Raw genomic sequence first — 15,879 nt, forward strand, 5'->3', positions numbered from 1 at the left:
GTAAGAATCGGACAAAAATCAGCTAGCTCGTACTGTGGCTAGAAGGCTGTTTGCAAGATCGCTGACGATCAAAAAGATTCGTGAGCATACAACGATAATTGGGAATATTTGGCGCTCTGGGGTTCCGGGTTAGGATTTGGAAGAGACGTGACGGTTTCGGCATCAGGGATCGGTACAACGCACAGTGGGACATATCGGCTTTCGGCGATCAAGAGTCGATTTTCGTGAATTCGAGAATTGAAAAACTATTTGCGTACATCGATAGAGAATAAACTGTAGTTTAACGTAGTGTAATCCGTTTTTTCATATTTGCTTCCGTTTTGCCGTGGTCCGCACTCAAAGTCAGTACAAATTCGTCAGAACGAAACGCTGATGATATTACCCGTAACTTCAATGTACGATTCTAATGAATTTTACTCGGAAAGATAAAATTCAAATGAATTATAAAGTTTACTTGATTAGTATAGATTCTATTCAGTGCATAAAGTAAGTTAAAATGTTAACAACTTTTTAAATAATAGGATCTGATTGAAACGAAGTACATTTAACTAGGATTTCGAATTTGTGTTTCATTTTTTAAAAATGCTGGCATTTGCCGAATGTTTAATTATTACTACAGAAAAGAGTGAACCTTCCTCTATCAGAAACTAAAAAAATTGGGTGCACGTTTTTGCACTTTTTCAAGAAAATGGCGATTGAATGAAATTACACCCATGTTGGCCGCTGCGCACGATGATAGAAAAACACTACCAGATACGATTATTAACCAATTAACTGCATTCCACGTGTATATTCGTCATCCAAAACTTTATTTCGTCCTAGCAATATGCCATAATAGATTTTCATAATTGTAGAAACTATTTTCACGAATGATTTGGTATAGATCATAATAAATATAAATAAATATATTATAATAACACATGTCTTGTCATTTTTTAATTATTAAATCCGTTTCTCTTATAGTTATTAACAGTTTTGAGTCAAATTTTTGTTAAATGACAAAATATGTCTAACAAGTGAAGGATATTGAACGCGTTGCACTTTATACGTGAATATTTTGACACCCTGTAGTTCAATATGATTTATATTGGTACAACTTAAGTACCATATATAAGCAAAAATTTCCCAAAATTTTATTAAAATATTCCCAATAGAACAGAAGTTACAGATTTTTTATCGCCGAAAGCCGTTTTGTCCCACTGTGCGCCGGTCGCGCTGTAGAGTGCTACCCCGGTCCGCGTGGCGACGGTTTTAATTAGCTCATTGTTATTGTTATAGCAAAAACCCTATTTCTTGGTGTTACTTTGCACGGAATGCAGCGATCGCGATGAAGCCTTTCACATCTTACAGGAGATATTTCTGTGATGATCCCACTTGCAAAAATGTATGGAACTTGTTATCATTAATAACTATCGTTATTGCAATTAACCAATAAGAAAGGTAAACCTCCTTACGGCATCCTACAAGTACTGCTTGTTCCACTAAAAAGTGTAAAATAAGATAATTTTTAACAAAAAATACAACCGACTTCAAAATTGCGCTAAAAAGTGTAAAATAACTTATACTTCATTTCTACAACAAAATGCACTAAACTGTATGAAACAATTTCTATTTCTTAATGAAATAATTTCTATTTCATTTATACAAATACCCAACAGCTATTAATAAAAGCTATTTACTCGTTAAATAGTATACTAAATACATATCAACCTTTTCAGAAACGACGCAAAATTAAAGACTTTTCTTCTACTAGGAAGTATTTTAAATTTTGCGCCGCCTCCGAAAAGGTTGAAATGTATTTAGTATACTATTTAACGAGTAAATAACTTTTATTAATAGCTGTTGTGTATTTGTATAAATGAAATAGAAATTATTTCATACTTTTTAGTGCATTTTGTTGTAGAAATGAAGTATAAGTTATTTTACAGTTTTTAGTGCATTTCGTAGTCGGTTGTATTTTTTGTTAAAAATTATTTTATTTCACACATTTTAGTGGAACGAGCAGTATTTGTAGGGTGCCGTAAGGTGGTTTACCGTTCTTACTGTTTAATTGCAATAGCGATAGTTATTAACGATAACAAGTTCCATAAATTTTTGCAAGCGGGATCATCGCGGAAATATCTCCTATTAAATGTGAATGTTTTCATCGCAATCGGTACATCGGTGCAAAGTAACACCAAGGAATAGGGTTTTTGTTATAACAATAGTTATTAACAATAACAAATTGCGGTGAACTTGTAAATGAGCTACTCCCCCTCCGATTTTGATGATTTTTAAATATGTTGTAAAATTCGATATTTTAAGCAACTTCTTTCCTTTAACAATAAGCTATATGTCGGACTCGATTAGTATGCAAGATATTCGCGAAAAACTATGAGTACTATTGCATTGAATTTCGCCTGCACGTATACGTTCGCGGCTGTGTGTGTCGGCAAGCAATCCTCGCTTCTCTACTGTTTCTGTCAACAGCCCGACTACGATTCATATAACGGGTGAGCTTAAAATTAAAGGTAATTATTGAGATTAGGTTACACCTCACCGATTTTGATGAAATTTAAATATGTTGTAAAATTAGGCATTTTGAACAACTTTTTCCTATACATATAACCGCCGCTCGGCCTTAGTTTTCGAAACTCGAGATATTTTCGAAAAACTGTTGAAACTAACACATTGAATTCTGGCCATCCGTGCGTGTCCGTGACAACGTACGCATTAGTATGTGATCGCGGGTATACTTCCGAAAGGCCCCCCCACCCCAGGACAACCAAATTTCGGATTTATAGTAATTGAGGGACGAGAAATCGAATGAGACCATTTTCAGAACTGGCAAATAAACCGTTCTCGAGATATACACGGTATTCTAAAAGTGTGGGACCCCTCTATTATCTCGATAAAAACGCATTTCCACGGAAAATGACTAAAACAAAAGTTGTAGGGATCGTAAAGTATTATCTTGTAGTGACCTTGAACTTAACCTTGCAGGTTAGGGTTAGGGTTAGGTTAGGTTTAGGTTAGGCGTAAGGCGTCTGGTGGGTGTAGTCGCTAACCCACTCAGGGTAGCTTTTTCGTCCCTAATTCAACATTTCTTACGCCGACAACGGGTCAGGTGTTGGGTCTTCCTTTCCCGAAAATGATAATTGGCACGCCCGTAAAGATAATACTTTACGACCCCTACAACTTTTGGTTTAGTCATTTTCCGTGGAAATGCGTTTTTATCGAGATAATAGAGGGGTCCCACACTTTTAGAATACCGTGTATATCTCGAGAACGGTTTATTTGTCAGTTCTGAAAATGGTCTCATTCGCTTTCTCGTCCCTCAATTACTATAAATCCGAAGTTTGGTTGTCCTGGGGTGGGGGGGCCTTTCGGAAGTTTCCCCGTCTGGTCGCCTAACGGTCTAACCCTAACCTAACTTAATTCACTGATTAAGTAGAGTAGATTGGGTTAGGTTAGGCTATATTAAATTCCCAGCTGCCATCATAGCTGCGATATATTGAAATCATGAATGCAGAAGTACACAAGGTATATATTGGTCATCGGTCGCCGTGCTGTTGCCTGCAGAAACAGTAGAAATGCGGCGATCCCATACTAATGCGTACGTTGTCACGGACACACACGGATGGCCAGAATTCAATGTGTTAGTTTTGACAGTTTTTCGAAAATATCTCGAAAACTAAGGCCGAGCGGCGGTTATATGTATAGGAAAAAGTTGTTCAAAATGTTGATTTTTACAACATATTCAAAAATCATCGAAAGCGGAGTTACCGTCCGTAATTTAAATAATTACCAAATTGATATTCTGAACAATTTGGTGAAATACTGATTACTTATGAAAAGTACCCCGAAAATAAATCTGTTGCCAGAGTTATTAAAATTTTTTTAGACAGATAAGTTAGTATATTTTTTCAGCATACAATATGATATTATGTTGGAGTTTCCTGATTTTGCGTTAGGCCCAAATATTGGATGAGTAGATAACGAAAATGTGATGCTGGAAGAACAACACGGCTGGAGCGAGTTCTTCAATGCTGGCGAACATAGAAAAGGACAAATAGCGAAAGAGAAAGAGGTCCGAGAATTAAAAGGTCCGAGAAAAAACATTTGAGTGAAACAATATTAATTCAACAATAACTTTTTTATTTTTCATTTTTGCTAAATGAAACTTTTACCAATGTAATTGTAAGGTTCTTCTGATTAAAATAAGACCAAACACCATATAATTTGCATTATTTTTACTTATTTAGATATAAATAAGTAAATAAATAATTATAATTCAAATTATGTCATGTTTGATCTTGTTTTAATCAGAAAAATCTCATAAATACGTTAATAACATTGTCATTAAAAAAAATTCAAAAATAAAAAGGTTTTAATCTTAAATTTTGATTGTGTTAGTATTGTCTCATACGTACACGGGTATTTAAACTTGGTTTTTTCCCTGAACGCTGCTTCGATTCTCGGCAGTCACCACATCAAAGGCGAGCCGAACTCGCTCAAGAAACTGTGGTTTCTGCGGCGACACGCAAAAATTGGTCTGATTCATCGTACATAATACATATAGCTATCGTAGCATCCGTGTGTCATTTAGGTGTATGCGAAGAGTGACGTAGAATAGCATGCCGTTAGTTGGATGCGATAGCTGAGGTGGCGTTGAAATCAGTTTCTGTTCGGCCTAATTTTCGATGAAACGTTTTACCAACGCGAAATTCGGAGTTCGGCCTCGACGCTCGCGTCACCTTAAACTTTGTGAGATTCCCTCTTAAATTCTGCCTTGTCATTTCCCCGGTATTAATCAAGTTGATTAATGGACCGGGCAGAAACTGTTAATCGTGAATGCATATGGCCTGGTTAGTCGGACAGAACGCGCATACGTAGAAGACAGAGACTGACATTACCGACCGCCAATGGCCACAAGCCTTTTTAGTTAGACGCCACCTTATAACTACTAGCTGAACTAAATTTGTCACGTGACTTGCTCTGTATTATCCACAAAATGGCGGAACTCGTCTGTGGGAATTTCGTCCTTATATGAGAAGATTTTGATCTAAATAAGGGGTCATTCGAAAGAGGAACGTTCAATGCAAGGCGGCCTGGTCACCGTTTGAGTCACAAAACTTTTTTAGTGACCTAAAAATACTTGGATTCTGAGGTTGTATTTTGTTGATTTATACTCTACTTTGGACACTGATATTATTAGATATCAACACAATCTGGTTGAACCAAGACCAGAACGCCCTGTATTTGACCTTCCTCTTTCGAATGAGTCCTCACCCAGCCCCAAATTTTCTCATACAAGGACGAAAAGTGTATTCCCGTAAACCTCTTTTTAGGCCCATTTTTATCGGTAATGTCATCTCGCTGCAATACCCGTGTCTACCCCCATAAGGACACCGACGAGATGCTGTTAAAGACTGCCATCCTTATGGGAGTTCGCGGCGGCGAAAAAATTCGACGTTTTCTTACGCCCTCTAGAATATATTGCGACTGCAGTAAGAAACAGAACCAGAATCAGTGAGTTTACCAACGACGAGGTTCGGTGCTGAACTGTATCATGAGACATGAAATGATATTTTATCTGGTCGATGCTATTATTATTTCTTCGGTGATTCGAGTTAAGTTCGTTTTACAAACCTTTCGGAGATACTTTTTAAGACGTCAAATATTTTAAAGGAGGTAACTTAATAACCCTCCTTAGTTCATTGGAAATTATTTTTTTAATAAATGACGAACTCTAGTTCTAACTATAAAGTATGTGTTTTTAAGGTAAATAAATATTCATTTAGAAAAAATGATGAATAGAAAAAAAATTATTTTCTTCTAATTTCATTTAGAAATCATTTAGAAATAAAAATGAATAAAAAATATTACATAGGTTCTGTAGGATATAATCAATAATAATAATAATGTAATAATCATAATAATCATAATAATATAATAAGTAACAGGTGTCGAAAAGAAGAGAAATGTATTTCAATAAAATCTTTTATTTAATAGTAAGTAAAAGCTGGATAAGTGCAACAAAAGATTGGTAGGATAAGTGCAACATCGCTATCCTGTCCACTTGGGGGGATCCCCCTAGGCGAACCGAGACGCTCGACCAGGAAGCCGTGTAATATGATCCGAACCGTATTATCGGTGTGACTAATACTAATTCAACGATAAAACTTTTTTATTTTTAACTTTTTCTTAATGAAATTTTTACTAACGCATTGGTGAGATTTTCCTGATTAAAATGATACCAAAAACGATATAGTTTGAATTATATTTATTTATTTATTCAGAATATGCTGCGGTAATGCCACGAATGATCGGTAATGAGCAAGAGCCGTTATTCCATGTTTGATTGTGAGTCGAGCAACTCACGGTGCGATTGATAGCAAAAATTGTAAAAGTAACTAAGTCGCGGTATTTTCAGTGTTAGATTTGTATTCCACGAAAAAATAAATATCTAAAATTACCACAATAGTATATACAAATTTGTCCACTGCTTGACACAGTCTGCGACCTTTCAGAATATTCGAGGTCTGTTTTCTGTTATAATGTCTTGCCATAAAACTTTGAAAAAGAAAGGACAGTCAATGATGGGCCATGATGGGGTATGTGCGGGCAATGACGCACTCAGAATTTGTTCTTGGAGGGAGCTAAGTTAAACGAATAAAAATATTTTTAATACAAAAAACAGTGTTATTAATATGTGACAAATAGTAACACTAATTTAATTAGGAACAGATTTTGGAAAATTTTCTGTTGTTCTCCTTCCTTTTTCTGTGGGGGATGCTAGAGCTCCTTAGCCTCCCCTTGAGTGCGCCAGTGTCAGCGCGGGGTATGCAAAAACGCGAACTTTCAAATGTTTGGGACGTTCGACTCTGTTCACCACATGGCAGAATAAGGGAATATACTAAGAGCTTAGTATGTCATTCTCTGTTAAAAATGCCGACTTCCGCTACCTGTGAAAAAGGTAAAAATGCCCACCTGTTAACAGTATGCTAAGAGACGAATCTCTGTTAACAGTTAAATAATATTTTTAGTTTAAGAATCATTATTTTATAAATATAACAGTAATTGTCGAATTATTTTTTATTTAATTCTTCTATTTTTTTTCACAATGTTACGTACCAAATATTCTTATTTTTCATATATTTATTTAATATCGATTATTACAATAATTGTATTATTGTATTATAATAAAAATGTAATCCAATTATAAGGTAAAATATGTTATTTTAGGTTGTTAGGTAATGCAACTTACTCAGCATTTGTGCTTAAATGTAATTATTTATTATTATAACACAGTAATTATATTCAAACTTTAATTTACGCAATGCCTCTTTGTTCTCACACATCATCACACATGGCTTCCAAGGAACTGCTTTGTGCGCACAGTAGAAGAAGGCAGATTCACATTTTATTACCCTTAGTATATATTATATATAGATAAAAGGTATTACACTCAACACCCTCTCTTAATACCTTTTGTCTCAAAATTAACTTCGTTGAAAAATGAAAGCAAACATATAAAAATAACATAAAAATACAAACAAAAGAAAATCAGATTAACATTTTCGTTTCGAGCCCTCTCTGGCTTTACATTTCTAATCCTATATTATATCTTAACTTATTAAACAATGATCTCTGTAAACCCTTAGTAAGAATGTCCGCTTCTTGCTTTTCAATACATATATACTTAATACTAATAATACCTTCTCTTAAATATTCGCAAACAAAATTATACTTAATGTCCATATGTTTTACTCTTTTGTTGTTTTCTGGATTCCTGATCAAAGCAATGCATCCTTGATTGTCTTCAAAGATAGTAATATTGTCAACTTTTATGTTCAAATCATATAATAGCTTCTTAAACCATAAACTTTCCTGGACTGAGCTACATAATGCTACTAGTTCGGCTTCTGTTGTCGACAAAGCCACACAATTTTGTCTTCTCGTACTCCATGCTGTTGCATTGCCATATACTTTGATCAAGTATCCTGAGACAGATTTTCTATTATTCAAGTCTCCTCCCCAATCTGAATCAACATAGCACGTTATTGGGTCTTGTTTCACATTTCTTCTATATACTAAACTTAAATTAACAGTTCCTTTTATATATCTTAATAGTCTCTTAAGGTAAATCCAAGTTTCTTTGGTTGCTTTATCCTGATATCTACTAAAGTAGTTTATCGCAAAACAAATGTCAGGGCGTGATCCTAGCATCAAATACATTAAACATCCTATAAGCTCTCTTATTTGTAGATCACATTCAACCTTTTCGTTTTCATTTATCATTAATTTCAGTTTTGAATCAATTGGAGTTGAACATGGCTTGCAATCTTCCATGTTAAATCGCTTCAGAATCCCCAACGCGTATCTTTCTTGACTTATCTTTAATATTCCGCTGCTTCTATTATAATCAAATTCGAGTCCCAAAAAATTCTTTAGTTCTCCTTTGTCTTTCATTTCAAACTCATTAGCTAGTTTAACCTTATGAACATTAATTATTTCTAATTCAGGAGCAGCAATAATCATGTCATCGACATATAATAGTAAATACATTGTGTTAAAGCAGGATTGTGGGTGTGGACTGGGTGTAATCACTAACACGCGTTCAAGCTAAACACAGTTTAATTAAAAAAAAATAGTTTTAATATAAGGAACCAAAAAATGAGACGCACGCGGCATGTGCTCTCGATGCTCGATACACATTATAAGAAACAAAAGAAAGAACGCCTTCCCGCGCGCTCTGCCACTCGGGGTGACCCCCGAGACACGAGGGCAGCCGAAAACACCCGTCGCACAGTGGCGAATTTGCCCGAATTCGTGGCCAAAAGTGAAAAAATTTTTTTTGCGAATTTGAAAAATCTTTGTAGCATATTTCATTTATGAATTATCAGAGCATATTTCCCCCCTATTGCCAATCTTTTATATGTAATTCTGTTAGAGATATACGAGTTCAAAGTTGGCATTTTTGTAACGTCAGTTTTTTCGACCATAATTAAAAGTAGCTTAGTGATTTATTATCGGGCCATGATGCTAGTTTATCAGTATTGATGTAAACTAGCATGTTCTTAGTTAATATACATCCCAGTGTTATTACGTTTTCTTAATTATTAAAGGTACGATAGATAAGAATACAAGACCTATACATTTTTCTACTTGATTAATGAAAAAGTTGTCCATCGACCAAGATCGACCGGTAATTTTTTTTTTAAATGAAACCTTGAAGATTACTGAACAAGTATCTGCTTCATTTAGCTGCGACTTTTTGCGACCTTATGAGTTATTATCATTTGTTTACTGGCCGCACGGTTCGTGGAGCGGGTCGTTTATACCATAGGATGGCGAGTACGCTGCTTTACCTGCTTGATGTTCTTATTCCTACGGTTAAAAGGTCCTAGCAATTTGATGAGTAGGGCATGTTTATAACACAGGCGATGAATACAGTCTGTTACCTGTTTTGTATTTTCAATCCTACGGTTGCATAGTTCTGGCAATATGACGAAGGGTACATTTATGGCATTGCAGTTCTTTTCCACATTTAGCATTTCTTTTTGTACCTGTTTACAGAAAGTCCCTTTTTTCTCCTTCCACTGAAATTTTCAGTTTAGGAAAATTAGACACACCCCCATAAGCCAATTAGCACGTCAATACACCACCTCCACAACATTAATTGAACCAATAGAAAAAAGTCAAAGTTACTGTAATATTATTTCATTCTGGAGACATAATTAAACACGCAATCCTTCCAATCGGACAACTAGGTGAAGAAGCTCAAGAGTCCCGGAATAAAGATATTAAGAAGTTTCGGGAGCATCATTCTAGAAAATTTTCTAGAATAAAAACTATGGAGGACATTTATCACAATTTATTGGTATCGTCAGATCCATATATAAGCAGCACGAGGAAAGTATGGCCGAAAAAAGGAAAAACATATCCTCCGGATGTTATTCGATTCTTCGACATTCCAAATATTCTAGAATTTGAAGAAGAAGAAGAAGAAATAGAAGAAGAAGAACGGGAATGATGTTTAGGACAATTTAGAATAAATTTTTTTAGAATATTTTGGAACAATCTATATATATATATATGTATGTTTATCTGTAAATATTATTTGTTTCATGTATATTAATGTATATATGTATTATATTGTACATTTTTCCTTCTTCTAATATTGAAATTTAACACTTCATCATGTGGAATGCTCTAAAAAATCAATCCATGTAAAAAGAAAAGATATGCTACTCAATCTAATAATTTAAACATGATTTTAAAGTCATATTGTATAAGAAATTAATATTTTTTATTAAAAAAGTACATTATTATCATTCTAGAACCATAATACTGTAAGTTATTTCATTAATTTGCATCAGATACCAAAATATTAATTTTGGCCACGAATTCGGACAAATTCGCCACTGTGCGTCGCCAGAAACGCGCCGAACCTAGCCCATCTCAATACTACCGCCGTTCAAGCGCTTCTCGCGAGTCATCGTCATGTTCATTTTATAACATAGATTTTTGAAACGGTCCCTCGGCAGTGCTTTGGTAAATATATCTGCGCGCTGACCCTCGGACGGAACGTACTCGACTTTAATTTCTCCCTCATTTACCTTTTCGCGGATGAAATGGAAACGCACATCTATATGTTTCGTTCTCTTATGGAATACTGGATTTCTGACTAGTTGAATTGCGCTTTGGTTGTCGACATATAGCGTCGTTTCCCTATCACAGGGGCACCCGATATCCGATAGCAACCTTCTTATCCAGACTACTTCTCGCGCTGCCGTCGATGCAGCCACATATTCGGCTTCCGTTGTACTTAACGTCACCAATCGCTGCCGCTGCGATGACCACGTGACGGCCCCACCCGCGAGACAGAAGACGTATCCAGTTGTGGACCTTCGCGTTTCGATATCCCCAGCGTAGTCGGCGTCTGAGAACCCCATTAACATTGCTTCGCTACCGCCGCTTTCGTACTTGATTCCATAATCAATCGTGCCTTAAAGGTACGCGAATATACGCTTTACCGCTCGCCAGTGTGTCTCATTGTGGTTGCTCAGATATTTGCTTACCGAATTTACCGCGAACGCAATATCCGGTCTTGATACGGTTGCTAAGAAAACCAACGACCCGATCGCCTCGCGATAAGGTACATTACTCAATTTTCTGTCATCCTTCCCGGTTGGGAACAGTGCCGCGTGCGGATCCGCCGGCACACTCACCGCTTTCGCGTCTGCCATTCCGAATTTTTAAATTATTTTTCGCGTGTACGCGCTCTGATGAATTGTTAGCGTTTTTCGCCCCTTATCGCGTTCTATCTGCAACCCGACGAATACATTTGAGTCCTCGACCCTTATTTTGAACGTTTCACTTAGTCGCTGAATTATTGTCTTAAGGGTCTCTACGCTATTTGAAGCGACTAGACTGTCGTCAACAAATAGCGCCAAGTACACTACATCGTCCTTAATTTTTCCGATGAACACGCACCTATCTGCTTCACACTCTTTGAGGTTGTGCTTGTTCAGAAAGTTCGTGAATTTCAGGTTCCCACACCTTGGAGCCTGTTTGAGCCCATAGAGTGACCTCTCGAGCTTACACGCGACGTTCCTGGGATCTTCCTTCATCTTCAGCCCCTTCGGGATTTCCATCAATAGTTTGAACGTCAAACTGCACTACCTCGAGATTTTTCGCAACAATTGTCGCCAGCAGTACTCTCAGTGAATCGTATCTCACTACTGGAGAGAACGTTTCTCCGAAGTCGATACCTTCTCTTTGCAGGAATCCTCTTGCACACAGTCGTGCCTTGAACCGATGCGACTTCCCGTCTGCATCCGTCTTCACTCGAAACACCCATTTCGAGTCGATCAGTTTCATTTCTGGTGTTCTTTTCACGAGTTTCCACGTTTTGTTTTCCTCGTGTGCTTTGAACTCATTTTGAATAGCACTCGCCCTCTGCGTGGCTTCAGTGCTGTTCATTGCCTCTTCGTACCTCATCGGTTCAATATACTCGGCAACGTTTGCATTGTGCCGGTACCTGCTTGGAGTTTGAATTTTGGAGCGATCCCGCAGAACTCTTTGACCGTCTCGCACTGGCACGTTCCCTCGTTCCCCGGCGTCGCTGCTGTCCTCTTCTGCTCATTCCGCGTTGTCGCTGTCGTCCCCTTCGGCATCAGTTGCGTTCCCGTTCTCGTACTCGTACACGTTCTGGTCTGTCGATCGTGGAAGTATTACCTCTTCTTCTTCTTGCTTCCCTTCTGCTTTCGCGAACGGCACTCCAACTTGTTCGTTGAACACGACATTGCGGGCTATGCTGACCTTTCGCGATTGCGGGTCATACACCCGGTAGTTCGTCGATTCCCCTGTATACCCGACAAAAATCTGCTTGCTCGCTCGCGCGTCGAATTTTTGCGTGAATTGTTTGGGAGTATGCACATACACATCCGAACCGAAAATTCGTAGGTGCTTTAGATTTGGAGCTTTCCCAGTCCAGGCTTCGTATGGCGTCAGGGCACCACTCGTCCACACGGTTCGGTTTAGAACATACACAGCACAGTTCACTGCTTCTGCCCACAGGCTCAACGGCAGGTTTTTCGCGATTATCATTGTGCGCGCACTTTCGACAATTGTTCGATTGTCGCGTTCTGCTTTGCCGTTCTGTTCCGGGTTGTACGGTGCCGTCGCTTCTCGCTGGATTCCACATTTTTCGAGGTAGTCATTCATCTCCTTGTTGTGAAACTCCCGACCGTTATCCGAGCGAAGCGTTTTCATTTTTCGCCCGAACTTGTTCTCGATCATCTTCTCGAAGATCTTGAATTTTTCGTACACCTCGGATTTGTTCTTCATGAAGTACACGTGTCTGTAGCCGGTCGCTTCATCCTTGAAGGTTAGGAAGTACCTTGATCCTCCGACCGAGTTCGTTGACATCGGTCCGCAGACATCCGAGTGCATCTTTTCCCCCGGTTTTATTCTGTTATCGCGTTCTAATTTCTTATTAAAGGGCAGCCTGTGCAGTTTCCCCATTTGACACGGTTCGCAGAAAACGTCATTTTTATCCGTGATTGACACTCCACTCACTAGTCGCTTTTCGACCAATTCGCGTATCGCGCGCTTTCCGACGTGTCCCAGTCGTTCGTGCCACACGGTTAGATTCGTCGTGGATATGTTCGCTTCTTCGGAGCTTCCTTCTTTCGCGACCTTGAAGAACATGCGATACACGTCGTTGTTTTGCTTCATGTGTTACGAGCCGGAGGGGGCGGCTGCGTAGCCGGGGCTTAATTTAGGTATATGGTATTTGTTAATGGCTTGACCAGTGTTGTTATTAACACTGGGAGCCTAAGGAAGTAGACGTGGAGACGAACCTACGTATGGCTAACGTAGGGAGCTCCAGGAGGTTGGCTATAGTGGACGAACCTACGTATGGCTAACGTAGGGAGCCACAGGAAAGGTGTAGAGTGGAGGACGAACCTACGTATGGCTAACGTAGGGAGCCTCAGGAGCGTGATATGCGGACGAACCTACGTATGGCTAACGTAGGGAGCCGCAGGAAGCGTTAGTATTAGGTCTCGTAACTTGATTGATGTACCTCGAGCGGTAAAGGTACACCTTAGTGGGTTTCTGGATAGTAAATATAATTGAATAGTAGAATGTAAGTTAAAAATAATGTGAGTTTATTCTCTATTCCGGGACCTTACAATTGTTGTGTGTAATTGTCGCGGTGTTCGATGAATTAAACTCTAGGTTGAAAGTTTAAATGAGTTGAATAAATAGAAATTAGTTTCGATTCCGCGATTGCAAGAATCTAATCCTTTTCGGTTTTCACGAACACGAGCAAACGGGGGCGGACTACAACGATTAAAATAATGCTTAACAGCAGACAACGTACTGTATAGTTACTGTGAGTGCTTGAAGGGGACTTGAATACCCGATCTCGCAGAGTTTCCTCGTTGCAGAGATTATCCGTAAAAGAACGTACTGACGTGTAACGAACTGATTCTAGACTTCAACTAGACCCGAGGTGCCCTTGTCGCTACCCTTTTTATACTCAAAAATTAGAGTAAAAGAGTGGTGGGGACTGACTCTACGTGACCCGTAGGACCGCGCCCTTGCTTTGCGTTGGTCTCGAATTTTCTAGAAGACGGTTGGTGTCGGGTGCACCCATCCGATTCCATATAAGGAAATTTTTTGAGAAGGGTTTGTAACACCATATAAGGAAATTTCCGAGACGGATACGTAACACATGCCTGTGGCGAGCACTTCACCATTGTGCACCACTTCGACCCGATTGTTTTTAAACTGCACTCCGAGTCCCATTTTTGTGCACACTCCGACGGAGAATAAGTTTTTTCGCAATTTCGGAACATGCAACACTTTCTCGATTCGCGCATCGTGCCACACACCGTCGATAAGTCTTTTGATTCGCACCGTGCCTTCGCCAGCGACACTGCAGGTCTGATTATCACCCAGTGATATTGTAGCGCCAGTGTTGTCCTTCTTGTAGTCGGTAAACCAGTCACGTCGGTAAGTTAGGTGCCTCGACGCGCCACTGTCGATCAGCCAGACCTCGCTTTGATCGGCTGCCATTACATGGCTTTGTGTCCACAGCACAAGAGCGTTTTCGGCGTGCTTCGAATCCCTCGTAGCCGAACCATGGCCCGTCTCTACTACAAATGCGCAATCACGGGGTTTTTCGCCATCATTTGATTTTTCCCCGTCACCGGATTTTCCGCCGTTATCACGCGGCTTCCTTTTGTTTCGACACTGCCTTGCGAAATGTCCCATCCTTTGGCATTTGTAACACTGTGGTCCCTTTTTATTTTTCGCCTTTTTATTCTCGGTGTTTTTCGCACCTTGCGGACGTCGATTTTTGCCCGTCGCAGCCAACGCTTCCGAAGCGTCTTCGTCACTGGTGAGTCTCGTGTCTTCTCTGATCAGTCTTTCTAGCAGATTGTCGAGAGTTTGTCGTTCGGGATCGACACTATCCCACGCCACTTGCAGCGTGTTAAACCTCGCGGTCAGGCTCGTGAGAATTTTTGCCATAACTGTGGCGTCCGATATGTTTTCCCCGACGTCCTTTAGCTGACTTGCCATGTTCGTTACCTTGGCCACATGCTGTATCGCTGTATCCGCTTCGTTCATCCGATACGCATAAAACCTTTGCAGCAAGCTCAACTTGTTTGTCACAGTCTTTTGCTCGTGAATTAGACACAGTTTGTTCCACATTTCTTTCGCAGAAATGCACGAGAGCACACACACTTGTTGAGCTTCGTCGAGGTTGGAGAGGATTAGATACTTCGCAGTTGCATCGTCTTTCACATTTTTCTTTTGCGCGGGCTCGTTTCCGACAGCCGGCTCTTCCCTCGTGCCGTCCACAATGTCTAGGACATCGTTCATGATGAATAACGCGTTCACTTGAGCTTTCCAGTCCTGGAAATTCGTTCCATCGAAAGGCTTCACACCCTTCACCGTAATTCCGACCGACATCGCGAACCCGATTGTTTTACCGGCACTCGAAACAATGGCCGACTCGCGTCCCGCGCCACGTGCGTCTATTTTATCACAGCGTTCACACAACTTTTCGCAGTTAACCGTGGACTGGGCCCATAACCTGTTAAAGCAGGATTGTGGGTGTGGACTGGGTGTAATCACTAACACGCGTTCAAGCTAAACACAGTTTAATTAAAAAAAATAGTTTTAATATAAGGAACCAAAAAATGAGACGCACGCGGCATGTGCCCTCGATGCTCGATACACATTATAAGAAACAAAAGAAAGAACGCCTTCCCGCGCGCTCTGCCACTCGGGGTGACCCCCGAGACACGAGGGCAGCCGAAAACACCCGTCGCCAGAAACGCGCGGAACCTAGCTCATCTCAATACATTGTTCCAG

The 15,879-nt window shown here is 39.5% G+C and overlaps 1 protein-coding gene and 1 pseudogene across 1 annotated transcript; both read right to left on the minus strand.

Annotated features, from left to right (window-relative positions):
* Positions 1-10,235: 10,235 nt before the first annotated feature.
* LOC143306042 (uncharacterized) lies at positions 10,236-11,234 on the minus strand (annotated as a pseudogene).
* Positions 11,235-11,586: 352 nt separating this feature from the next.
* LOC143306049 (uncharacterized) lies at positions 11,587-11,988 on the minus strand. Its single transcript, XM_076692000.1, has one exon. The coding sequence runs from the start codon at positions 11,986-11,988 to the stop codon at positions 11,587-11,589; it is 402 nt and encodes a 133-aa protein (XP_076548115.1).
* Positions 11,989-15,879: the final 3,891 nt, after the last annotated feature.

The sequence above is a fragment of the Osmia lignaria genome, chromosome 14 (genome assembly GCF_051020975.1).
Source record: "Osmia lignaria lignaria isolate PbOS001 chromosome 14, iyOsmLign1, whole genome shotgun sequence".
In the NCBI taxonomy this organism is placed as follows: Eukaryota; Metazoa; Arthropoda; class Insecta; order Hymenoptera; family Megachilidae; genus Osmia; species Osmia lignaria.